Source organism: Homarus americanus, unplaced genomic scaffold, assembly GCF_018991925.1.
Source record: "Homarus americanus isolate GMGI-L3 unplaced genomic scaffold, GMGI_Hamer_2.0 scaffold10235, whole genome shotgun sequence".
Classification (NCBI taxonomy): Eukaryota; Metazoa; Arthropoda; class Malacostraca; order Decapoda; family Nephropidae; genus Homarus; species Homarus americanus.
This window is the reverse complement of record NW_024712709.1, coordinates 1-27956: the sequence shown is the minus strand read 5'-3', so window position 1 is coordinate 27956 and position 27956 is coordinate 1. Positions and strand designations below refer to the sequence as shown.

General features: G+C 38.3%; 1 protein-coding gene across 1 annotated transcript in view; it reads left to right on the top strand.

The window, feature by feature from the left end:
• Positions 1 to 27556, top strand: part of LOC121864057 — a gene marked incomplete at its 3' end in the record, with an annotated part of 38040 nt that extends 10484 nt beyond the window's left edge. Inside the window, 3 exon segments of the mRNA XM_042362958.1 lie at positions 10136 to 10295; positions 20862 to 21070; positions 27410 to 27556. Of these exon segments, the coding sequence (XP_042218892.1) occupies positions 10202 to 10295; positions 20862 to 21070; positions 27410 to 27556 (450 nt within the window).
• Between the last annotated feature and the right edge of the window lie 400 nt (positions 27557 to 27956).

The window sequence follows — 27956 nt, the reverse complement described above, 5'->3', positions numbered from 1 at the left end:
AAGTTTGTCAGTATTTAACAAAAGGAAGGATTTCTTCTCTCCTGTGAGTTATTTTCTTTGTTTTAGTGCATGCCTCCTCTCACAGAGGGACTATCCCTGTTTACACCTACTGGGAATTAATTTCACCTTTATCCTCCAGGTCCTTGAAGCACAGTAGTAGCAATCTTGTGTGTTATCAAACTTGGAATAACAATCCAGTGTGGTATATGTAAATAATTTGCTGATTATTTAATGATTTAATTAGCATATTAGGTTAGGGAAATGATTACATGGAGTGTACAAAAAATTAGTTGTAAAACTCTATTTGGCACCAAGAAGACAGATTACTTCACGGAAGAAAAGTGCATTCCTCGTTTTCTATTGATCTCATTAATATCATTTAATTTACAAGATATCGGTGGTGGTAGTTCACTAAAAATTTAAATATGTATTTCTATTAAGAAATATTGTTGTAAAGAAAAATAATAATGGATATTTAGTTCTTGTTTATGTATCACTGCGCCGATTGTGTCACTTAATTGTACAAGGCGTGTAGAAATGCCATTCTCATTTCACACTTCATGGAGGCAGACGACTCAAAATCTAGCAGACAGCCGGAACCCAAGGACTATTCTAGCTTCAGTTCCTCCAAGACTCTCTACAACTCATAGCAGCCCCTAAAATATTAAGTAAGCTTTTAAAGTTTAGGTGATCACTTATTCTGGTACCGCTTATTTTGGGTGTATGGGCTAGCTTAAATGATTATGTTATATTTTATATTATATTTTGATAACTTAGATTTAATATCTAACCACGGCTCTAAGTCGGATGCAGATGTGGGTTTTGAGGTGGTCCTGATTTTTTGGGGCAGTGGTCTCACTATGGTATCTTGTTTTACTGCAGAACTTTCAGGTACAGTCAACCCTCACTTTACGCGGTCCCACATTCCGCTTTCCACGCTACGCGTGCCCTGCCAGAACCCAGGATGCTCACATTCGTGGTGGGTGTACCCTTTACATGGTGAAGTATAATTTTTTATTTAGCTCATAAAATTCATACAAATTATTAATATAATTTACATTGCTGAATTTACAGTTTGATGATCATTTTGAATATAAACATCATAGATTTTGCATTAGACATACAAATTTTAGATATAATGTTTACTCTGAGTAAATATGTTATCTGAGCAAAATATATGATATTTATATTCAAAATATTCCTGGTCTTACAAGGAATCCAGCAATGTCAATTATATTATCCTAACTTTAGTCTGTATTTATTATTTATAACTAAAAAGGTAAACAGTCTGGTATTCCACACATTTATCTAGTAGGGACGTTGTGGGGGGGTGGGGAGGGAGGGACCGACACCGACCATCTGTTACCGTGTGAAGAATATTTTTTTTATTAACTGAAGATTTTTAGCTCATAAAATTCATACAAATTATCCGCCAGAATAATTTCATTGCTGGAATTCTTAATTTGATGATCATTTTGAATATAAACATCATATATTTTGCATTAGACATAAAATTTTTAGATAAAATGTTCACTCTGAGTAAGTATGTTATCTTTGTGCAAAATATATGACGTTTATATTCAAAAATATTCCTGGTCTTACAAGGAATCCAGCAATGTCAATTATATTATCCTAACTTTAATCTGAGGTATTATTTAATACAAAATGTTAAAATTTATTTTTTTCACCCAACCTTTCTTGAAGGGAGGGTTGGTGGAGGTGGGGGAGGGTGGGACTGACCGCGAGTTGGAAGAGGGGAGGCAAAGGTACTTTGATTGACAGATAGTGTTTTGAAGAATATTTTTTTTTTTATTAACTGAAGATATTTGTTTTAGCTCATAAAATTCATACAAATTACTGCCAGAATATAATTTTACATTGCTGGAATTCTTACAATTTGGTGATCATTTTGAATATAAACATCATATATTTTGCATTAGACATACAAATTTTAGATAAAATGTTTAATCTGAGTAAATATGTTATCTTTTGTGAAAATATATGACATTTATATCAAAATTTTCCTGGTCTTACAAGGAATCCAGCAATGTCAATATATTATCCTAACTTTAGTTTGAGGTATTATTTATTACTATACCTGGTTTTCCCCAAAATTTCTCAGAGGGAAGAGCCAGCAGTGTGAGTGTGAGAAAGAGGGGAGGAGTCTGTCCAATATTTGAATACATTAACTCTTGGCTTACTGTATTTCTTATTTCTCTTAAGTATTGTGCATGTACCATCATAAAATTAAGATGTTATTTTTACTTAGAACATAGGTATTGTGTTGAAAAAGTGGAGTTTGGGGGTCAGCTGGCCTCTATTTCATTTAATCCCATATGTTATGTTATTCACTTGATATGTTTTCACTTTCCGTACCCCTGTGGGTTACATTAACCACAGAAAGTGAGGGTTGACTGTATTTTACTTGCCCTCAAGACTATTTTTACACAACCTCATAACAATTTTAAAAATTTGAGATTCTCACAGTGCTCTCTAGGCCTTACCTATTGTATCATTGCCACATCCTTTAGCTATAGATATTTTGCAAGTAGCTGTGTCTCATCCAACATCAAGTCATTTTTCTGGGTTCCAGTCCATGTGGGATAAGGGAATGAACGTGTTGATGCTTGGCAAAAGCAGCTGCTTCCTGGCCCTGTGGCACATCATTCCCCTACCTGCCTCTGATATGAAGCCAGTAATAAGAGCTGCCATCCGCTTGAAATGGAAATGCAGGTGGAATGCTGTCAGAGCAAACAGTTTCAGTACATCCACCCTGTATTGGGTGCCTGGGGATATCAGAGACTGTCACGCTGCCGGAGACTGCTTTCGGGCTCTTATGCATTGGCCACACTCGCTGACCTGTTGTTTTAATGGAGAGGACGCCCCCATTGTGATGACTGCCTAGTCCTGTTGACTGTTCAACACCTCTGGTGGAGTACTCCGTCTCAGTTATCTTCATTGAACCATCAACCCTCAGATTCAGACTCTTGAATCAAGCATTATGGACAGAATAATGTATCAGTGTCTACTGCTTCAGGGTCATGAATCTGAATCTCGGAGTTCATGGTTCAAGATGAGAGGTGACAGGACTTTTTGGGTGACTGTACTCTTCCTTGTGCCGGAGGGGAAACGGGTCTTACTGTCTCCATTTCTGTGCTGAGGAGGGAGGGTATTGTGGGAGGGGACGTCCTCTTTCTTCATAGAGGAAGCTGACCTTTTACACAAGCTCTTAGTTTTATCTATTAATGTTTAATTTATTTTTGTTTTTATTTTTACACAAGATCTATATCTTTTCTTTTTTTTCTTACCTTACATTATTTGTTCTTATCCTTTTTAAGTATTAGTTTAATATTCAAGCAGTTACAGCATTTTTTCGACTTATGAGACACCCACCAGAATAATGTCAATGTTAATCTTGGCATATGAACTACAATGAAACAACCTATAGGCACAAGATTAACATTGGCATTATTCTAGTGGGTATGTCTCAAAAGTAAGAAAACTGCTGTAACTGTAGGAAAATCAACGATCACAGGCTTCACCCATCTTCTGTTAAGTGCCAAGAAACATTAACGTTTTACTTCAAAAAATTATTATGGTAGATTTGTTTCATAGATGGGAAAAAGACTGTGACTGTAAACTGAAAATATCATAAGGTGGAGTGACAATAAACTGTTTTCTCTGTCCAGCTAATATAATATTAGCTTTTACCTTTGGGTAAGGTAAGATATAAATTTTGGTAGGTTGGCCTTATGAGAAAATAAATCGTAATGCAGCCCATGCCTGAGGAAAGGTTGTCCATGTATGGTTTAAGCTGTTACGCTGTTGTGGGATGTAATTACCATAATCAATAAATTTTTTGTTGGTTTTAGGTTTATTATTATTATTATTTCCAGATGGTTTTAGTGATTTCTAGATTTCTTTTACTGCTGATGATAAAAGAAAGCACTATTATATTTTTTATTTAAATTTGAGCCATGGTTACATATGGGTAGATATACTGTACATCTTGAAGTCATGTACCCAGATAAAAAATTAATTCCCCAAAATTTTAATGCTCCTGCCAGTCCAATACCTACTCTTGCTTGGTCAAATATGTTCAGCTTCTACTGCTGCTTTTCCCAACTGATATTGTTTTAGGCCTTTTGGTAATTTAATGTTATTGTGTGTATTCTTTAACCCTTACCCGGCTAGGTGTTGCCGTCGGAAGAAAACTATACATTGTCTCTAGAAACTCCGTGGCGCTCAGTGACGGTAGACAAATAAGGAGATTTTTTTATGTCGAGCCACTGTCACTACACACATGAGGGTCATTTTTCCGTTTGCCTCGTAGGTCCTAGAGATGGCCAATAATGCATATATTTACTGATCATAATACTTATTTCCTATAAATAATTAATTTAGAATGTATTTTATTTGCATTAAGTGAAGTCCTCGCTTAACTTAACACAACTCTGCTCCAGATGGTCGCTCGTTAACCAAACCATTGTTTCAATGGAATTTTGGTAATTGGTTCCAGCTCACCGAAAATTACATACAAACCAAAATAAATGCAGTAAAGTACACTTACTTTGAGGTGGCATGTAGAAGGCTCCTGGTTGATGATGATGATGATGATGGGAATTAGAAGTGGGGTGGAGGAGAAGGGAGAAGAGAAGGCATTGGGGTGGAAGAGAAATCACCCCATGCTTCATGCCGCCATTTCACCCATAAAATTTTAGTTCACTTGGTGTAATTCAAGATTATTTTCTTTTAAATCAACACTGCACTGCACTATATATTGTCAATATGTAAAATGAATTTCAGAATGACCAATAATTGTACTGTAAAAAGATAAAATAGTTTATGTTCAAGAGAGTCTCCAAGATGCTTCCCCCACTGAGCAGACACAAACTGACACCATTCTGGGTGAGTCAAATGGCTGTTTGGCACTCTAAAAACTAGTTCCCTGTACTTCAATTATGCTAAATAATTGTTAAAATGACTAAAATTTTAATATAAGACTTGGAAAATTATTGAATAGTACAACCTTCTTGATATTTACTCAAATGGTAACGAACTTAAGCCCTAAAACCGACATTGCATTGGCGGATTAATACTACAGCTGGTGAGCAGGCTTAAAGCAGGCGAAAAACATGTTGACATCGATTTTGTAAAAATTTCATTAACCGAAATTTCGTTAACCGAGATCACTGTACTTTTCATAAAAACTGCTCGGCACACACACGCTGTCTGTCGCCAGGCTGTCTTTGTGTTTGGGAGATCACATAGGTCATAAAATAATTATCGAATAATAATTCCACAAATAAATACATTTATAACATAATCATAGCATTATCATCTAGTAATACTACACTACAATATAACATAGTGAACCCTCACTTTACGAGTCAATTGAACCCACGGGGCCCGCAAAAGAAAAGCTAAGAAACGCGAAAGTGAACAACATATAAATATATGGATTAAATGAAATAAAGACCGCTGACTTAAACCCACTTTTTCCAACACAATACTGTACCTATGTTCTAGTAAAATAACATCTTAGTTTTATGATGGTACATGTACACAATTAATACTTAAGAGAAATAGAGAAATTCAGTCGCTAGTTAATGTCCATTTCAAATAATGGACTCAAATCCCTCCCCTTTCTCACACTACACCGCTGGCTCTTCCTCTGAGAAATTTTTGGGAAAACCACTAGATTTTAAGGTATAGTAATAAATAATACCTCAAACTAAAGTTAGATAATATAATTGACATTGCTGGATTCCTTGCAAGACCAGGAATATTTTGAATGTACACTTATATATTTTGCACAAAAGATAACATATTTGCTCTGAGTAAACAAAAATACTTGCATTAGATCTAAAATTTGTATGTCTACCGTGATATCACGGCCTATAAGACAAAAATTTGAACATTAAAAAATCTGCCCAAAGTTAGGGGGTCGCCTAAAACCACCAAGTTTAAAATTTTACCTCTTAAATATTGTGGTTTAGTGTCAAGAGTGGTGATGAAAACATCGTAGTTCACTCACAAGGTCTTACCACTAATTATTTTATACTGAAACTTACGCTTAAGTGTTGATTCAAATTAAGATTACCGTATATTAAAATAATAAAATGTATTATAAAACCTGTCTAACATACCGTAAAAGAGATTTATACCCTGTAATAAACACAGCTATCATCACACACCCTCCCCCACGCCCCCATTTGCCAGTGAGGAGACAAGAAAGGAAAGTGACCACGAGATTGGGCTATTTTTAGTCGTGGAGGTGGTCAGTAATGCATACCGTATCGGTATATTTACTCATAATAATATTTATCTCCTATAAATAATTGATTTAAATTTTATTTTTTACAAAGAATATTCAGTAAATGAGTGCTTTAATTTTGAAACTATCGACGGTTAATTACAGACGCTAAGTGACGTCACTAGTGTTTACACAACAGCTGGTACATTTGATGCCATTACTAAATTGGCCTTATTTTAAGTAACTAACTATAAACAAAAATTAAAAAAAGATCAAACTGAGAAATAATATACTGTATGTATGTTGTGTTGTCAAAGTAAGAGGAACAATTGAAACTGCAATTCGGTAAATCTATTTCAAGTAAATGGAAAATAAGCAAACATGTTATTTACTAAGACGCTTTCCTCTGGCTCAGGGTGAGATGGAGGGAGATAAGGCTGTTTATAGCCTGCCTGAAGTGGCCAGTACCCTAATGCACCATAAATAATTCATTGAACATTCATTTTTGTACATAGTATTTCAGTATATATATATATATATATATATATATATATATATATATATATATATATATATATATATATATATATATATATATATATATATATTTATATATATATATATATATATATATATATATATATATATATATATATATATATATATATATATATATATATATATATATATATATATATATATATTTGTAATAAATGTATGTAGTAAGTACATACTGGTAACCTTTTTCACTCAAATCCTAATGAAACACCACAATTAGAATACGTGGTTGCTGTTGAACCACATGTTGTATAAATAGTCGAACACAGCCACACCACCAGACGAACACTCCCACCACCCCATCGCCTCGTGAAGCAAGCGTGATAAATGAAAGAAAATACTAGTGTGTTTAATATGTTACAGTATATTATAAATAAATAAATAAATAAACAAATAAATCAGTAAATCCATTTCAAGTAAATGGAAAAATTTACCTCATACCGACATTAGTTCCAGTTATCGGTAAATAGCAGACGTTCAGTGACGCCACTAGTGTTTACACTACACCAGCGGTATAATTTGATGACATTATTTGAAGTGAATTGGCCTTATTTTAAAAAAATCAAGATGGTTGGTAAAGGACTACTGAGTCAGTGGGTAAGTGTCACATTTGGGGTACTGGTCTTATATACAGCAAATAGAGCTCAAAAGCTACTTTTTAAATGGAAATTTGGGGGCGTCTTATGACTCGCCACTTTTATAGGTCGGGATATACGGTAATGCAAAATCTATGATGCTTATATTCAAATGATCATCAAATTGTAAGAATTCTAGCAATGTAAATTATATTCTGGCCGGATAATTTGTATGAATTTTATGAACTAAATAAAAAATTATACTTCACCAAGATATGAGTAGATGCACGCTGCAAAGCGGGTTCACTGTACACAACTTTTAGTAATAATAGCTAGATCCCGACTTACGACGGGTTAGGACCCAAATCCAGGTCTAAGTCCCATATAGATAAAAAAAAAAGAATTAAATGTTTTTTAAATAAAAAATCTACAATGAAATACAGTACAGTAAAAGTAATAAATAATGAGGAATGGATACAATACAGTGAAAGTAATAAATAATGAGGAATGGTTACAGTACAGTGAAAGTAATAAATAATAAGGAATGGATACAGTGTGACTGAGCACTTACCTTTAATGTAGTCAGCTGAATGCACATGGGGCCCCTATAATTTTCTAATTATACATGGAGACTACATTAACTGGAAACGCTTTCGGTATAGAAAATGCGGTGTCATTTGAAAAAATATGGTCACAACTGCGGCGGTCGTTAGTCCCAACGGTCGAAGTCCAAGCAGTCTAAAGGGGTGTAGCTGTATTACTTTGATACAACATGATAAAATGGATAAACAATGAAAAATAAACAACAAAAGAAGGTAGCTTTACTAAGAAGCTTCCTCTGACCACGAGTAGGGTGCTGAGGTGGCGTGGTGGTGGCGGGTGGTGGTGGTGGCGGCGGCGGGGCGGCGGGCGGGCGGGCGGTGGCGGTATGTGGTGGCGGTGGCGTGGCGGTGTGGTGGTGGCGGGTGGCGGGTATGGTGGTGATACGTGGTGGTGTTGGTGAGAGAGGTATAATAATTATCAGTTTAGAGGACGGATTCCCTTAAATGTAGCGGTCCATAAGTTTCTTGACAACAGCACCAGAGAAACTATGTGGGTCATCCTAGGGTATGTCTACATCACTTGCTGTGTAAAACAACTAGATCTAACACATACCCAGTATCACAGTCATATAGCACAAAGAACTTGATCCCAAAGCGATGCTATTTGGAGGGAATGTATTGTCTAGAAAACAACACATTCTCTGAAAAGCACCAGAGACTTGTCCACCACTACATTCTGAAACGGTCTGAAGAACTTATAAATGTTCCTTCGCATCGTAAAGCTTTCCTTATTTTCCATAGTATGTCACCAGCCACAGGAATGTTGTTATCCATGAAGTGTAGATAACGAGGATGGAGGCAAACCGGTTCTGAACATGAATTTTGCAACCTACATCACTCCATCGCACGCATGTGTGGCGAGGGGCCAGGGCCTGGGTCAGGCCATACGCGGTACCATTCAAATAAATTACTGTCTTACAAGAATCCAAGCTATGTAAGATATTCACCCAGGTCGCTTTGGGTGGCAAATTATGAGAAGAGCTTAAATACCTAAAGAATGATAAAAAACATGCAGGCCTTCAGCACCAACTGTCAAATCATATCTCAAATAAATAAACAAACACCAGGCAATCTGTCACCTCACCTTCCGCTTCCCCTGCTCCCCTCTTCCCATGCTCCTGGCTACTCCCTCCTTGTGTTCCCAGACAAAAGATTGGTGATAACTTTATGCTTTAAGGTGTTTATTTTATATAATATCTCAGACTAAAGCTAGATAATATAATTTGCATTGCTGAAATCCTTGCAAGACATGAGATTAATTTAAATATAAACGTCATATATTTTGTCCTAGATAAAATTGTAGTACATTAGTGTGCAATACTTTAGTACATTTTATAATATAAAAGTTTTTCAGCTGTATTTTTGGTAGATTCACATAGATTTCTTCATTTATTTTCGTCCATTTACATGCACACACCATACTAAGAGAAACGTAGAGAAATGACTGTAAATGACTGTGCAAAGCTGGAGTACATGTACTAATTTGATTACGGTACTAAAATTGTTATGTCTAGTGCATATTATAGGTTGTTTATATTTAAATAAATCAACATCTTGGCAAGAATCCCAGCAATGTAAATTATATTCACCCAGGTCATTTCACTGGCTTTTTATAGAGAGAAGCTTAGTCATTAAGAACAGATAAATAAACACGCTATAGACCTGGGCCTGTGCTAACTGTCAAACCGCTCCTCCCTCCCTCCCTCCCTCCCTCCCTGTCCCCATCTGCCCAGCCTTGCTGGAATCCTTGTAAAACAGTGAATAATTTTAATATAAACGTCATGTATTTTGCACAAGAGATAAAAATTAATCACCTGTATCACATTACAATAGTGATTAAGAGTAAAAGTGTATATGTACGCTTATAGTATCACATACACGTAAGTATAAATGCTAAGTTTATGTGATGATCGGACAACGTCCATTTCAGTTAAAGCCACGTTTTCCAAGAGAACGATTTGTAGGACGTTAACCGCATGACTGTAATTTTAGATCCTCGCTTACACTGAGATGTTGTCGCACTTAATATAATTGTTTTAACTGTACAGTAATGTGAAAGTTTGTACAGTATATTGAAGATCAGTTCTCATACAGTACTGTATACATTTTATACCAGATTAGCAACTCGTGTCTTATAATTGCAGGACCAGGAAGTGGATATTAACATAATATATAGACTGGCTCCTGCCTGGCCTCTCTGACCAAGGCTGATGGTGATTGGGAAACATTTATTAACATGCTGGAGACGTACCTACGGAGGAGGATTCAGCATCGAGAAACTGCAAGCTAACATACCTGGCATAGGTAAGTGTGTCATGTTCCATCCACCACTTCAGTGTCAATTTGACTGAATTCATATTTTGAGAAATATACGAAATGTACAGTACCATACATACAATATAGCTCTTTGGATGGTGGTACATCACTTTATATTTTTCCCAGATGGAGATGAAGAGGCATTATAGACTATAGTATAGACAGAGCAGGTTATTCTGATGTCTTATTAGAGCCTTTGTGCCAGAACCAGTGGTGAGGGCTGTCCCGACTATCCATGGAGATAGTGTACAGAGTGTGTGTGTGGCAGTGAGTGGATGGTAGGCCTAGCTGAGCATTTTGACAATGTTTGCTTATTGACTTTACGTAATGCAGTGTTAGTGAGTAACGATTGCAGTAATGCCGTTACTTAAGAAAATTTGTACAGTAGAATGTTGATATAACACGAGATCCGTTCCAAGAGATTAGCTTTAAACCCAGATTAGCACTAACTCAAAGTGTTGTTTCAATGGAATAACTTAGTTTGGTACTTGAGAGAAACACAAAATACTAAAAAGACTGAAGTCTGCAGATGCACCTCAGCCCATATCCTAGAATAAACAAAACATTGTTTTTGTAGTATTATGTTAAAACAAACACTCCTAAATCAACACAGCTAAAATTACAGGATGCAGAAATGGTCTGTTTACTAGCGATCAGCTGATGTGAGAGGTGGTCTCGCTGGTGCAGCGCATCACCTGCCTCTCGTCTGACTCGCCAAGCATTTTTACTTTCCTCAACTTAGTTTTTCATTAATTTATGCTGGCCTCCCCTGCCCCGACTGAGAGTCTGCCCAGATACACTAGAACTCATAAATCACTAATGTAATGTAATACAGGTCCACAATCTATCCCTTATTTGAGGTGTGTAATGTCTACATTCAAATTTGCTATCTTGCAAAGATTCCAGCAATGCAAATTATATTCTCCTAACTTTAGTCCGTGACATTTATAAGATAAAACTTTTAACCCTAAAACTACCTTCACCCCTGGGAAGAGGAGGGTGATGTGTTGACAACCAGGCAGGGGAGGAGTGGGGTGAGGTGAGGTATTCATCAGCCAGGAGACATTAATCCTGTGTGTCTTATCAGTTTTCACTTATAAAATGTCACTGAATTGACCGGGAATATAACAAATTGATGGCATTCTTGTAAGACAGAGATTAATATGAATATAAACATGCTATAGTTTGCACTTGACATAAAATTTTAGTAATTATTTAGTACATTTGAGGTACAGTACGGACAATTATTTCTTTACTTTTTTTTAGGATGGTGTGTGCATGCAAATGAGTAAAAATAAATGAAAATTATGTAAATCTACCCAAAAATACAGTTGAAAAACTTGTACTGTACATTACCAAATGTACTACACTAATGAACTAAATTTTTATCTCCTGAGAAAAATATATGATGTCTATATTCATATTATTTGCTGTCTTGCAAGAATTCAACAATGCAAGATATTCTCCCTAACAGTCTGTGATATTATGTTAGATAAAACTGTAAGCCTAAAACCACCAAACCTGGCTGGGAGGGATGTGTTTGTGGCTGGCGCCGGGGTCTAGTGAAGTATTTCTTTATTCATGTATCTGTCCTTTAGAGTGAGTTTTTGTTTTTAAGCATGAAATGTTACTGAACTGACCTGGGAGAATATAACACATTGCTGAAATTCTTATAAGATAGTGATTAATTTGAATATAAATATGCTATACAGGTTTGTACCTCTCTAGTCTGGCATTCTGTGGTCCGAACTACCTTGGTCCGGAACGATTTTAGTTTGTCCTATAGGTAGATAGGCAGTTTTTTTTTTTTTTTTTTTTTTTTTTTTAACTTATCTGAATTATTATTATTATTACAGGAGTATTAAATTTTTGCCCCTTAGGCCCCAATGTGGGTCAGTGACCTATACCGAGTAGGCTAATCCTTAAAAAAAAAAGCCATGGAAATTAAGATTTGTTTACATCCGTGTCTCTCTGCTTGTCTATACAGAGTACAACATTTAACCCTTCAATATATATGTGAGTAGTAAATAAGTGTTGCTTTCATATTCTTATGTAGAGTAATGACGATATATTTTCACATGTGCAGACTTACATACTAGAGCAGTCTCACTTTTTTTACCATTAATGGTTACCTACTTATATTGTTCCATTTATTAACATTAAATAACATTACAGGTACTTCAACAACCATAATCATTTTTTACATTAGTTTTACTACAGCTAAAATCAGGGTCTTATTTTCTTCAGTTTTATATGGAACCAATCAGTCACTGGTTTTGTGTTTTAAATAAACAATGCCGCAGCCGCCTTCTCTCCTCTAATATTCCACGTTATTATTAATAAATTGTATTAATTTTGCACACACGCATTGATTCAATAAAACAAATTCAGAAACATTAATTAAAATATACATGAACAGAAAATAAGTGTTGCTTTCATATTCTTATGTAAGTAATGACGATATTACGTTATTTCTGCGGACTTTACATACGCGATTTCTTTTTTCTTTACCCTTATCGTAGCTACTTCTATTGTTCCATTTATTAACATTAAATAACATTGTTAAAACAACCATATTAATTTTACTGCAGCTACAGTCAAGGTCTTATTTTCTTCAGTTTTATATGTAGAACCAGTCAGTCACTGGTTTTGTAATCAACCAAAACAATGCTGTGTCATTTCCTCATGTGTTTTAATTTCTACGATATTAATGAATTGTATTGCTTATTTTGCACTATATAGACATTAATTCAATAAAAAGACATTCAGTAATAAACAATAATGAATTTTTTACATAGAGAAATGACGTTGTTTCACGATTATGCAACGTCGTCTGCACGCTGGCGGGCTGCAAACCCGCGTCAAATTCAAGTTTCAGCTGCAAAATTTTTATTTATTTATTTTTTGTGTGTTCCAATAAAATACGTTAAGAATTAAAAACTCAAATTTGAGAAGCTACTATACGACATTTAACCCTTCAATATGTCTTCAAAGAGACCATGACGTGAAAGTGGTGCTAGTGCTTCCAGGCATAAGCACAAGTCACCATCTATCCAGGAACAGGGTGAATTTCCATGGTCCGCACTGGTCAGGTCGAGGTTGCCGGACTAGAGAGGTACACCTGTAGTTTGCACTAGACATCTAACAAATTTAGTAATTATTTGGTACATGTGTATAGTACAGAATTGGCTTGTGTTTGGGCATTATGAACGTGTATGAGAGAGGTTTAAGCGCACTAAATTGACACACACACGAGAGGCAGGTGTTACTCTGACAATACCCAATACCTATGTGGCAACTGAAGACAGAGGGTGGGATAAGTTGGAGCATTTGGCGGCTAGCATTTGGCACACTTACTTAACATTTTGAATATTTTGAGCTTGAAATTGAAATTAACGAACTCAGGGTAATCTACCCAGATTTGACTCACATAAATAGAAAGATTCGCTTAAATTGATAAGATGTCCTTACTTGGTGGGTCGCTAATCTATAATTTTAAATCGACTTTCTACTTTATTACTTTTGTGGATAATTAATCATTTTGTTACCTTATATTTGAATAAATAGAAGCATATCAACAGTGGAAAAAAATGCATGCAAATAACTGAATACAGTGGCCATCGTGTTAACATATGTTGCTACCGCGCTCCTGGCACACAGCAGTGTTGCAGTTTGTGAATTTGAGGCGTGGTGTGGAAAACAATTGTGATCGGTCATGGGTGTAGAAATGTCTGATATCTTCCCACTTCACTGTAGAATAATTTCCACAATTTTCAATTATGACACCTTAATAATTACAATACAGTGATATCTTCATTAGTCGGAACAATTGGTGGAGGGCACTTCCGGTAATGAGAGATTTCCGGGTAACGGGACGACTCTCTCAAAGCCGTAAAAATATCCCTCATCCCTGGATTTTTTCAGGTAACAGAAAAAATTTCTCGCAAGTTCCAGAAATTGCGCATTACATCATCTCTCAAACTTGGGGGGGGGGGACCTCCCCCATCCCTGGAATTCTCATATTAAAGGGCCCCCAATTTCACGGATTTTTATTTCATGGTCCTCTATTATTTGCGAATGACACCCTAGATGTACCCAAGCATGTCTGAGGGTACAGTATAGTCTTGGTGTACGCGGATTTGGTTTATGCGTTTAGTCATTTACGCGGCACCTTGCCAGACCGACAATTTTTATTTACGCAGTTCATTCCATCATGTACACGGGAAGCGGCGCGGGCAGGGTGCGCATAAGGTCGCCCAGTCAACAAAACATTACCGAGTTCTTCACCCGCTACCACAGCCGGCCCAAGTCAGTGATAGTGATAGTGAGGATATGGACTTTGAGGGGTTTGACTAAGAGGCCCTGCAAGCCTCTGTGGTGGATAGTGATACAGGTGATACAAGTGATACAGGTGAGGGCCAATAATCTGCCCTCTGCCTCAGAACCAACCCCAATCCCCGTGTACCCAGCCATCTCTTCTACTAACGTAAGTGTTAAAAAACTAATATTATTGATATTTCTCTTAAATGTTAATTGTGTGTGCATACCATCAGAAAATTAAGTTGTTATTTTTACTACAACGTACATAACGTATTGTGTCTGGGTGAAGTATAATTTGTTTATTTACTTAAGATATTTGTTTTTAGCTCATAAAATTCATAGAAATTACCCGGCCAGAATATAATTTACATTGCTGGAATTCTTATAAGATAGTGATTAATTTGAATATAAACAAGCTAAAATTTGCATTAGACATACTAATTTTAGATCTAATTTAAGAATTTTATTAAAGAGAGCAAAAATTTTATCTTTTATGCAAAATATATGACGTTGATATTCAAATTATTCGCTCGCCTTGTCTCTTCACCCAAACATTTCTCAGGGAGGGAGGGGAGCCAGCGAGTGTGGGAAGAGGGCGGGGGGGGGGCCGGGAGTTGAGTCCATTATTTGAATGAACATTAACTGACGACTGTATTTCTCTTAAATATTAATTGTGTGTGCATACCATCATAAAATTAAGATGTTAGTTTTACTACAACGTACGTATTGTGTCGGAAAAAGTGTAGTTTGGGGGTCGGCCCAGTCTCTATTTCAATTAATCCCATATGTTCTGTTATTTCGTTTACGCGTTTCTCGGTTTACACGGACCTCCACGGGTTCAGTTGACCGCGTAAATCGAGACTATACTGTAGTTTTAAAGTTGCCGGCAGTTTTGTGGCTGGGACAGAGAGCTATTTGTTCTAGAGACAGTAATTTCTTTTTCTTGTATTGTAAATATATATGTGTGTAGACACACACACACTCAAAACACATACAAATAAATAATAATTGGAAAATCCTCTCACAAATAATCAGAAACAAATTTAGAAAAAAATGTGACAATCTACCCTCAAGTTCATGCTTTTTTACTTTATTAATAAAGCACGGACTTGAGGGTAAAATCACATTTTTTATAAATTTGTTTCTGATTATTTGTGAGAGTATTTTCCCATTCTTATTTATTTGTATGTGTTTTGTGTGTGTGTCTACACACACACAAGCATATATACAATACAGGTAAAAAAAATAATTGTCCTAAGGGCAGACACATAAAGGGAATATACATTTCTTTGTACACAAGTAAAAATGTACCCTCTTCCCCCCTGCATCAGGCAGACATGCTTACAGAGCTCCAACAGCGGTATAGGCGGAAGAGGTGATCAACACGGGAACTCAGTGACTATACCGGCAGACAAGGCAATGCCTGATGGACAGGCTACTAAGGACAATCCCAACAAACTGGGTTATCGGCAGTCCATTAAAACTCTCTCTCCCCAGTCGTTGCAACACTTGCACTACTGGACCAGGAAAAGGGAGAGCCAAGATGTGTGGTTGCAGCCTACTCTCCTGCCTCACCACATAAATCAACTCACGTGCAGCCATCATCCAGTTCATACCTCTCAACATCATCATCAAACCCCTATACCCCAAAAGTCCTATGGCGACAGACGAGTGGCAACGGGAACAGGCAGAGATGACTGCCGGGAGCTCTAGTCACAACTCTACACATGGGCGGCACATATAAGATGGTCGTTTATGCACTGGGATCTAGGCAGCATTGCAATCTGGTCTTTTCTGTGCAAGTGAGCTGCCCCTTCTAGAAACCACTCTGCTCACCCCACATGGGGAGGGGCTAAAAAAGATGCCCTAAGCATAGCCTGCCTAAAGAACCAACCTGACTGAGCAACCGCACCCAGTAAGATCATCCTCATGCGGTCGAAAACACAATCATAATCACAGATCAAAACAAAAACAAACTATACAACCTCTTATTGTCGCTGCATGGAATGTCAGGACCCTTCTGGATACTGACGCAAATGAGCGTCTTGTGTTAAAAGAACTGGCTAGGTATAATATCGACATAGCAGCCATTAGTGATCCCCGGCTCCCAGACGAGGGTCGACTCACAGAACAGGGGTCTAGCTATACCTTCTTCTGGAAGGGTAAGCCTGATGCGGAGAGAAACCACATTTATGGAGTTGGCTTTGCCATCCGTCAATGCATCCTACACAGGCTAACTGAAATGCCTGTTGGGATCAACAAGCACTTCATGACACCCCGAATTCCACTGAATCACTCACGTCATGCCTTCTTCATTGGTGCTTACGCCCCAACCCTGGATGCAGAGAATGATATCAAGGAGGCCTTTTATGCCAACCTTGATTGAGTGCTAACCTCTACTCCCAGAGAAGATAAGAATGTGCTCCAAGGTGACCTCAATGCCAGGGTTGGCAGAGATGCTAACATTTGACAGGGAATTAAAGGGAGAAATAGACTAGGCAAGTGTAATCCCAGCAGCCTGCTCCTCCTCAGCAAGTGTGCTGTACACAACCTCACTATCCCCAATACCTTGTTTAAGCAGGCCGACAAGTTCAAGGGTTCGTGGCAACACCCACGATCCAAACACTGGCATCTTATTGACTACAATCAGGGGTGTCAAACATGCGGCCCGACACACTACTGCATGCGGCCTACGGCCCATTTGCTGCTCCAGTCTTACCTTGAGGAGCTAAAACTAAATAGTGAGTGTATCCCTCAGCTGAATAAAATAGTCTGCTGTTTCCTAGAACAATATACTCAATCAACATCACCAATGAGCTCCAGTGTGATTCTGTGTTGAGGAACAAGTTTTCGAGTGTTGATGTTGGCACATTTTATCAATATTTTGGACTAAATTATCCCAGGACTAAATGTTTTGCCTCAAAGATTATGTCAATGTTCAGAAGTACATATGTCTGTGAACAACTCTTTTCTGTGATGAACTTGAACAAGTCTCGGCTTCGGTCTCAACTTACTGATGCGCACCTTAATTCAATACTGAAGGTTGCTACAGCTCAGTCGTTAGTGCCAAACTTTGATGCACTGGTACATACCAAGAGGTGCCAATTTTCAGGAAGCAGCAGTAGCAAACAATAAGATTGATCAAGGTAAGTAAACACTTGCTTTGTTTGTTTGTTTTTAAGGGTTTCGCACGAGCGCAGAAATCTACCTTTCTTATTTTGTCTTACTACTCACCTAAGAGGTGATTGCGAAGTGCTCTTAATTATGTTACTTGGCCCGCATACTGTGTACTGATATTAAATCTGGCCCGCCTTGGCAAATGAGTTTGACACCCCTGGACTACATCATTGTCAGAGAAAGAGATCGCTGAGATGTCCTCATCACCTGAGCCATGCATCGCTCAGACAACTGCAGCACTGATCATCGGCTCATCAGAGCCAAGCTCTCACTTCACGTCGCCCCAAAGCATCTGCTTTCAGAGAGCAACTCAAACACGGGCTGATAAACAACCTGACTACAAACAACCTAAATCCCAGTGCCAAATGGAATATTCTCGACATTGTCATGACAAAAACCTGCAGAGAGACCCTAGGCCAGACCGAAAGAATACACCAGGACTGGTTTGATGAAAATGACCTGGAAATCAATATACTCGTCAATAATAAATGTGCTGCTTTAACTGACTGGCAACCCTCAGTCCTGGACCAAAGCTGATGGCTTCTGCAAGAAGAAAGCAGCAGCCCAGTGCAAACTTCGCAATCTAAAGAACGACTGGTTTAAAAATAAAGCATGTGAAACACAAAAAACTTGCAGATCAGCACATTTTTCAATTCCACTAAAACATTTTATGGGCCAATCACTCGTGGCACAGCCCCCCCCTCTGTTCATCCGACGGGAACTCCTAATTAAAGACGAAGAATGCCTCCTTCAGCACTGGAAAGACCACAACTGCTAACTGCTCAACCGAAACACTGATGTGGATGTCCTGACTACCCAGCAGGCCCCTCAGCATCCAGAGCTGACCCACCTCAGCTATCCTCCATCCCTGGGTGAGGCAGTTACTGCCATCAAACAGTTGAAAAATAACAAAGCCTCAGTTCCTGATGGAATCCCAGCCGAGGTGTATAAAGCAGGAGGACCATCTCCACTCTCTCCTGGAGAATATATGGGAAAATGAGGAAATCTCCCCAAGTTCTTAAAGACGCCTCCATCGTCAATATTTTTTATAAGAACAAGGGGGACCGGTCAGACTGTGATAACTACCACGGGATCTCGCTGCTGTTCGTAGCTGGGAAGATTATCGCCCGAGTCCTCCTAAACAGACTTGTTCCTGAGGCGAAAAACTTCCTCCCAGAATCTCAGGTGGCTTTAGACCATCACGTGGCACCACTGACATGATCTTTGCTGCCCGCCAGATACAGGAAAAGTGCAGAGAACAGCGTCGTGACCTGTACATGGCCTTCATCGACCTAACCAAGGCCTTCGACTCAGTCAACAGGGAAGCCCTCGGGCTGACACTCAGCTGTTTTGGCTGCCCACCAAAATTCATTGCCATTGTGAGGCAACTCCGCGATGGCATGAAACACAGTATCCTACACATTGACACCCAGTCTGAGTTCTTCCCCATCCAAATGGGGGTAAAACAAGGATGTGTACTTGCACCAACTCTCTCTTAATTTTTTTGGCTGCCTTCCTTACTCGTCCAAGTGCCAATTTGGCTGGCAGGGTGGACATCAAGTGCTGGCTGAAAGGTCTTTTCAACATAAGATGACTCTAGGCAGGAACAAAGGTGTTGGCAGCTTCCATTACTGAACTTCAGTATGCAGGTGACCTCATCCTTGTCGGACATGCTGAATGAAACCTAACGGTACAGGAGATCCTGAACACCTACGTAGATGCGTATGCACAATTCGGCCTTGAGGTGAATGTATTTAAGACTCAGATTCTTTTTCAGCCTGCCCCTGGTTCAGACACACCTCTACCATCCATCCAGCTTAACGGTACTACCCTCTCTAATGTTACCCACTTTCGGTATCTCAGCTCCCACCTGTTCACCACCGCGGACATCGATGAAGAGATTCAACATCGGGTCAGATGTACATCTCAAGCCTTTGGCAGACTCCATACACATGTCTTCAGCTGTAGGGAGCTAAAATTATCTACAAAGTTGCACTTATATCGAGCAGTAATCCTCCCCACCCTACTATATAGCAGCAAGACATGGGTCATATACAGGAGGCACCTCAAGGTCCTTAAAAACTTTCACCAACGTAGTCTATGTTCCGTCCTCCGAGTTCTCTCTGAAGTCAAGAGAACAAATGCCAGTATTTTTGCTGACACCAACTGTAGCATGGACAACAGTAGACTGCCAAAGCAGCTACTTTACAGTCACCTAACGAATAGTTAAAGTAATGCTGGTGGGCAACTGAAAAGGTATAAGGATAGTCTTAAGACAAACCTGAAAAAGTGCCAAATCGACCCTCTCACCTGGAAGACAATCGCCCCACACTGTAATGCTTGGAGGAGCACCACATGAAAAGGTGTCAATACTTTCGAGATAGCCCGACTGCATACCGAGGCAGTGAAGCTCCAAAGCCAGAAAGATGCTGCCCCCGCTCCTCCCGCAATGGATATAGCCCTCCACACGTGCATCATCTGTGGACAACCCTGCCGATCCCGTATTGGCCTCTCTAGTCACCTCATGGCTCACCAATGAAGCTGACATCCTTGGTGACATCCCTAATAACTCATATCATTGTATCATAGTTGGATGATCATCATACTTGATTCTGAGTGACAGCAAAGTAGTATTAGTAGTGTGTGTGTTTGTGAGGGGGGATAGAGACTCTCTCCTCCACCTCCCAGGTTGCCAGATACCGTATATCTAAAATATCTCTCATATTTTTTTCTGTACATTTTATTTCTTTACACTTTCACTTCTATAGACCACTATGATAGGCCTGTCACAGCAAAATATGGAAATACAATTGATGATATAAGAAGGGAAATATAAACACAACAAAGACAAGACTAATTAATTATCCAACACTGTCTCCATACTGTCCAGGAGCCTTTGGTCGCATCAGTTGTCTCACCCTGGGGGCCAAATACCTAACACTGCATTTTGTTGTTGTAAAAATTTGTATGGTGAAATTGTAATTTGTGAGTGTTAATGACTTCAATAATGTACAGAATTTATAATATTTATTAAACTTTGACTTTTCACCTTAACAGTTGAGAGAGTGAGGGCTGGTATTGTAGTGATGGAGAGGGACAACTTGTTTCTGCAGCAAGAGACCAAGAGCCTTCGTGCACTCTATGAAAACACCTTGGCTGAAAATCAATCTCTAAATGACAGAGTGTTTAATGACCAAATTACCATAGATAACCTACAGAAGCAGTTAATGAGTTACAATAATTTAGAGGATCAACTTAAGAAAGTGGTTAGTAAAAAAAAATTCCTATATTGCATGTTTGTGTTTACATCAGTTCCTTTCTATTTCCATTTTGAATTGCACGTACAGTATACTACTTTATCTCCTCAGAACAGCAATTGTATATGCCTAACTTCTTATACAGTAGTCCCTCAGTTAACGAAAGGTTCAATTCACAAAATTTCGGTCAATGGATTATCTGCCTTAAGGGTTTTCAGTTCCATTAACGAACAAAACTTTGATTAATGACAGCCTTAGGAGAAACACGCTTTGTTGTGCGCATCAGCTGATCATCTATTCCACCAATACAGTAATTGGTTCTATGTTTACATTCGTTTCCAGTGGAGTAAATATCAAGAAAATTGTGCTCTTGAATATTTTTTCATTTTTATATTAAAATTATTGGTCATTCTAAAATTTAGCCATCCAAGCTCTGTCCACATAAAGTTTTTCAACTAATATTTTTGGCTCGATATATGTAACTTTATTCATTTATTTTTACTCATTTACATGCACACACTGTCCTCAGGGCAAAGCTGTACTCAAAATGATTACTAAAATTTTTGTCTAGTGTAAACTATAGCATGTTTACATTCAAATTAATCACTATCTTATAAGAATTTCAGCAATGTAAATTATATTTTCCCCAGTCACTTCTATGACATTTTGTAAGCAAAAAACAAAAACTCAATTTAAAGGACATAAATAAACAAATAAACACTTCACTAGACCTTTGGCTCCAACTATCAAACATGTCACTGTCACCTCCCCTCCCTCTCAGCCAGGGTTTGGTGGTTTTAGGCTTACAGTTTTTATCTTATATAATATCACAGACTAAAGTTAGGAGAATGTAATTTGCATTGCTGGAATCCTTGCAAGACAGTGAATAATTTGAATATAAACGTCATATATTTTGCACAAGAGATAAAGATTAATCACCTGTGTCACATTACAGTAGTGATTTAAGAGTTCTAGTGTATATGTACGTAAATATATATATATAGTGATTTAAGGGCGATTTTGGGGATTTTTAGGAGTGTTTCTGACCTATGCATTTTTTGGCTTTACTTTGTATGTACTTGTGGGGTATGGGTTATTTGGTTCACACTCAGGATGGGATGGAGAAGGAAACTCCCAATGTGCTCTCTGTATACATGTTGTATTGGATGTACAATGCAGCTTGGTGCTGGGAAGGCAGCATGGTTACAAGCGTTGAGTAGAGAGAGCTGGTTGGTGAGGGTGCTCAGAGGAGGACCAGCTTGTGGGTCGCCATGGTCGCCGGCGGGAGCAAGGGCCGCCAGGCAGGGGCGGAGGAGGTGTTGCTGGTTGGTGTAGGTAGAAAGAGGTAGGTCACCACGAGGTCAGGTCTTATATAGCGGAGGTAGGCGTGGCTTAATAGTTGACCTCTGTGATGTATGGCAGCGCTGGTTGCTGACCTAGACACGAGGTGCAGCTGGATTCGTGGGGCGGCTCGTCAGCGACAAACGGCGTTTGTAGGGGAGGAATCCACTACATACTTTATCTGTGAGTTGGAACCAATTACCCAATATCCCATTGAAATAATAGATTCAGTTAACGAAATTTTCGGTTAACAAACGACTCTGTGGAACCAATTCTGTTCGTTAATCGAGGGACCACTGTACTAAATTTCCCAGTGGCGGCTCGTGCCTAGGAGCTGCAGTCCCCCCAGACACTCACTATCAGGCATATGATTCCTTCAGACACACAGCAGAATAATACACTACTAACAAATATATCATAATAAAAATTCATTATACAGTGGTCTCTTGGTTAACGAACGCCTCGGTTAACGAAATTTCGGTTAACGAATTACCTTCCATAAGAATCTTCAATTCAGTTAACGAAAACAAATTTGACTAACGAAATCCTTATGAAAATCACATTTTGTTTTGAACATCAGCTGAGGAGGTACTCAGCCAATTCAGTGATCTCTTCTATGTTTACATTCAAACTAATCACTATCTTATAAGAATTCCAGCATTGCAAATTAAATTCACCCCAGTCACTTCTATTAAATTTTATAAGCTAAAAACAAAAACTCAATCTAAAATAAAAAAATAAACTAACAATTAAATACTTCACGCCACAGGAGCCAACTGTCAAACATGTCACTGTCACCCCTCCCTCCCTACCCCCCACCTTCCTGAGAAACGTTTGGGTAAAAAGACTGGGTTTACAGGTTTAAAAATAAATAATACCTCAGACTAAAGTTAGGATAATATAATTTGCATTGCTGAAATCCTTGCAAGACAGGGAATATTTTGAATATAAACTTCATATATTTTGCACAAAAGATAAAATTTTTGCTCTCCCTAATAAAATTTTTAAATTAGATCTAAAATTTGTATGTCTAATGCAAATTTTAGCTTGTTTATATTCAAATTAATCACTATCTTATAAGAATTCCAGCAATGTAAATTATATTCTGGCTTTACTTTGTATATACTTTTCAGTGAGCTGGAACCAATTACCCAATATCCCATTGAAACTATGGTTTCGGTAAACGAAATTTTTGGTTAACGAACGACCTTCTGGAACGAATTGTGTTCGTTAACCGAGGGACCACTGTAGGTATGTTATTTTCAGTACTGTACGTTACTAAGTGAATTAATTGGCGCCACGTCTGGAAACAATGAGCTGCAGTCGATGCAACTCAGTCTCCTGTTTACATTGCAAGCGGACGGTGCGGTTAAATCGTGCTTTCTTTAATTACCCTTCGACGATGGAAAATCGAGTGAAGTATTTGCAAAGCATCAACTTTTCCCAGCTGACATTAAATGAAAAGACTGAAATGAAAGCAAGAGGAAGACCTACACCTGTTTTATCCATTCAACAGAATAGTGCAAGCAAGAGCAAAGAATATACAGTGGCCCTCGGTTAACGAACTCAATCCGTTCCAGAAGGTCGTTCGTTAACCGAAACGTTCGTTAACCGAAACCATTGTTTCAATGGGTTTTTGGGTAATTGGTTCCAGCTCACCGAAAATTTCCTAAATTCAACAAAAATGGTAGAAAAGTTCACTTACTTTGAGGTGTGTATGTAGAAGGCTCCTGGATGATGATGATGATGATGGGATTTAGAATGGGGGTGGAGGAGAAGGAAGAAGAGAAGGCATTGGGGTGGAAGAGAAGTCACCCCATGGTGCCATTTCACCCATAAAATTTTAGCTCTCTGGTTTAATTCAAGATTATTTTCTTTAAATCAATGCTGCACTGCATTATATATTGTCAATATATAAAATATATTTCAAAATGACCAATAATTTGCTTGGAAACACAGAAAAAAAGCATTTAGTTGAAGAGAGTCTCAAGCAAGATGTTACCTCCAGTGAAAACAGAGAGAGACTGACGCCTGTTTGCTGTGTTAAGAGGCTGGATGCCGCGCATTAAACTAGTCACTTTACCTTCAATTTTGTTCAATAATTGTTAAAATGACTAAAAAATTGAATATTAAACTTTTAAAATTATTGAATAGTATAAACTTCTTGATATTTACAAAAATAGTAAGGAATTTAAGCCCTAGAACCGATTAATGTATTGGCGGACTGATACTAAAGCTGGTTGCCCGGTCAGTGCAAGCGAAAACATGTTGAGGTCGGTTCGTAAGAAGTTCGTTAAGCGAATTTTTTTTCGTTAACCGAATTGAAGATCCTTATGGAAGGCAGTTCGTTAATCGAAATTACGTTAACCGAGGTGTTCGTTAAACGAGGGGTCACTGTACACTCTGGTTCTGTGGTTATGATGAAGCAAATACTTTATTCTGCTTTCCATGCTTATTGTTTGGTGGGAACTCGTCATGGACGAAAAGTGGTGTGACTGACTTGAGGCATTTGCCACAGAAAATAATGAAACATGAGCAGTCAGCCAAACACATGAATATCATGATTGATTTATCATTGCTGGGTAAAGTGAACATTGCAGCTCAAATTGACACAGCATACAAGCTCTCAGTTGCTTAGTTGCAAAACACAACGAACAGGTTAGAAAAAACAGAGATGTGTTATCCAAAATCATAAACTATGTAAAAGTTTTGTGGAAAATTTGAACTCCCTCTTAGAGAACATGGTGAAACTACGAGCTTCGAGAATCCTGGAGTATTTCTTGGATTAGTTGATTTTGCCTATGAACAGGATTCTAGCTTAGATGCTCATTTAAAAACCACTACAGTTTTTAAAGGAACATCCAAATCAATACAGAATGAACTTTTAGAATCTATGTTGGAAATCTGCAAAAATAAGATCAAGGAAGAAGTAAAGAATGCAGAATATTTGGCAATTATGTGTGATGAGACAACGGATATTTACGATTACACACAGATGGTAATTGTTCTAAGGTATGAGCTACAAGGGAAGCCTGTTGAGAGATTCTGGGGATTTTTTTAACCTTATCAACAATTACAGCAGAAGCCTGATCAGTTGTGATACTTAAAGAGCTCCAGACTGTAATTGGTGATTGTCCACACACGCTCATTGCTCAAACTTACGATGGGGGCAGCTGCCTAAGTAGAGTCAATAAAGGTGCAGCCTATCCCTCTATGGAAAAAGACAAATTTAGAACTGAACTTACTGTACTGTATGCAAGAGAAGATTTGTGTTAATCAGAAAATCTCATTGACTTATTAAAGATGATGAACAACAATCATCTACAGTCAACATTTGCAGAAGCAGAAAGGTGCTTTTCAACTTTGAAGAGAATTAAAACTTTTTGGTGCAGTACCATGGTGAATGACAGATTGTCTGCTTTAGCAACGATATTCATTGAAAATCACATGATAACAGAAATGAAGGATTTTAATGAAAAATAAGTAAACCATTTTGCTGCATCGAAGAGCTGACGCGCCAATTTTATTTTCAAGTACAGTAAATCCTTGCTTAACCTCGTGGTTCCGTTCCTGAAAACCTCAACATTGATGGAATCAATTTTTCCCATACGAAATAAGGCTCACAGGGGCATTGCGATGATTCTGGTCCTCCATCCACATAGCCAGCACAACTTGTCTTTGTTGCACTCAGAGAAGTACCACTTCCAGCACTAACCTTAATCTTGTCCGTGCTGGTCCGGATAGTACGCACTGTTGTGGGGGTTAGATCTAGAGCAGCAGCTATGTTCACCGCACGTTTCTCTTTTTCAAAACCGTTTAAAAACCTCCATTTTCGTAGGAAGGCTAATGGTCTTACGTTGCTTCTTCACTCCACTTGCATCACTAGCACTTGATGGGCACTTGGAAGCCATTTCGAATTGTTAGAGTACAGTGTTGAGAGCAAAAACACTTAAACACGCACGAAGGCTGTGGAAGCCTAACAAACACTGACGACGGTTGGGGGCGCTGTGTGATGCTCCGCGAGTGAGAGGTAGCGCGCCAAGATGAGAGAGGGTGATGCGCCATGAAAAGTAGTCTGTGACGACGCTAAAAACGACGTTATATTGAGTCATCGGGATGTTAACCAAATTATTGGTATCTAAAGAGTAGCGACGTTATAACGAAACAACGTTATCGGGGTGCAACGTTAAACGAGGACTTACTGTAATACTACCATCACCACTTCAGCCATCCCTACCGCCACCACCCCCCACCACCCCCCACCATGCCTTCTACAACCACCACTACTACAATGCCTGTACATCAACTCTTACCTGAGGTAGGTCAAATTTGTGTACCCTACTGTCAGTGGCGGACTGGCCCACCGGGATACTGGGAAATTTTCCGGTGGGCCCCAAAGTGATGGTTCCTTTGACTACGTTTTAGGATTAAGTGGGCCCTTTTGGACCCTTTTGAGTGGGCCGTTTTACAAGTTTTCCCGGTAGAAATTTTTGACCCAGTCCGCCACTGCCTACTGTTGTGTGAAGCTTGCAGTCCCTCCATTTTATATTACCACAAGCCGCCACTTAAGTCTCCCCATAATGAGGAAAGTTTTCCCTTGACTAATACTGTATATGATATCAAAAAAAGTGGCCATATCCATTCAGCTACTACTGTGCTGCCTATCTTACCTATTTAATGACCTTTGAAATATTTCTTTTTCTCCAATTAAGTTCAAGTTGGTAGAACCAAAAAAGTACTGATTCTCCTCTCATTTATTCATATATGCTGCTGTAATAGTATCTGTTGTGCCATGGTGTTCCTCTTACAGAACACAGCCTTAAACACCTACAGTATCTAGCTTACTCATGTCACTTTGCAATTAGACATCATCCTTTCCCAAAATTCAGTGAAATTATTCTCGAATTTGTTTAACATATTTCAACTACAATTTGTCTCTCGATTTCCTGACCATAGATGAAAAATTACTTTTATTCAGGCATTTCAACACCGTCTCGTTGCTTTCAGTGTGAAGAACGAGATCTGACCAGAAGCCAGAAACAGTGGGAGAAACAACGACTGAAGGCTGAATTAAAGCACAAACTACAATCTGAGTCAGAAAAATTGCGAAAAGAAATGCTCTCTTGTCTCAAAGAACGGGAACAGAAACTGAAGGTTAGTAATGAGATTTATAAACTGTTGCAAGGTAATTATGAAGTATCTTATCTCTTTATGTAGGGATGCACCAGAACCATAATATCAAGTTCTGGCTGGAGCCGAAACTTGACGGAATTTAAAAATGTTCCAACCGGAACCATTCCAGTCATAGTTTATTGTAGAAAATACGTATACAGTACTGTATATCAAATGATCATGTTTAGTGTTTTCTGTCCTTTTTCATGGAGGACACCAGAGATTTATCATCATTTATATAATTTTGCATTCGTACAGTACAGTGACCCCTCGTTTAACGAACGCCTCGGTTTACGAAATTTCGGTTAACGAACTGCCTTCCATAAGGATCTTCAATTCGGTTAACGAACAAAAATTCGGTTAATGAATTTCTTACGAACCG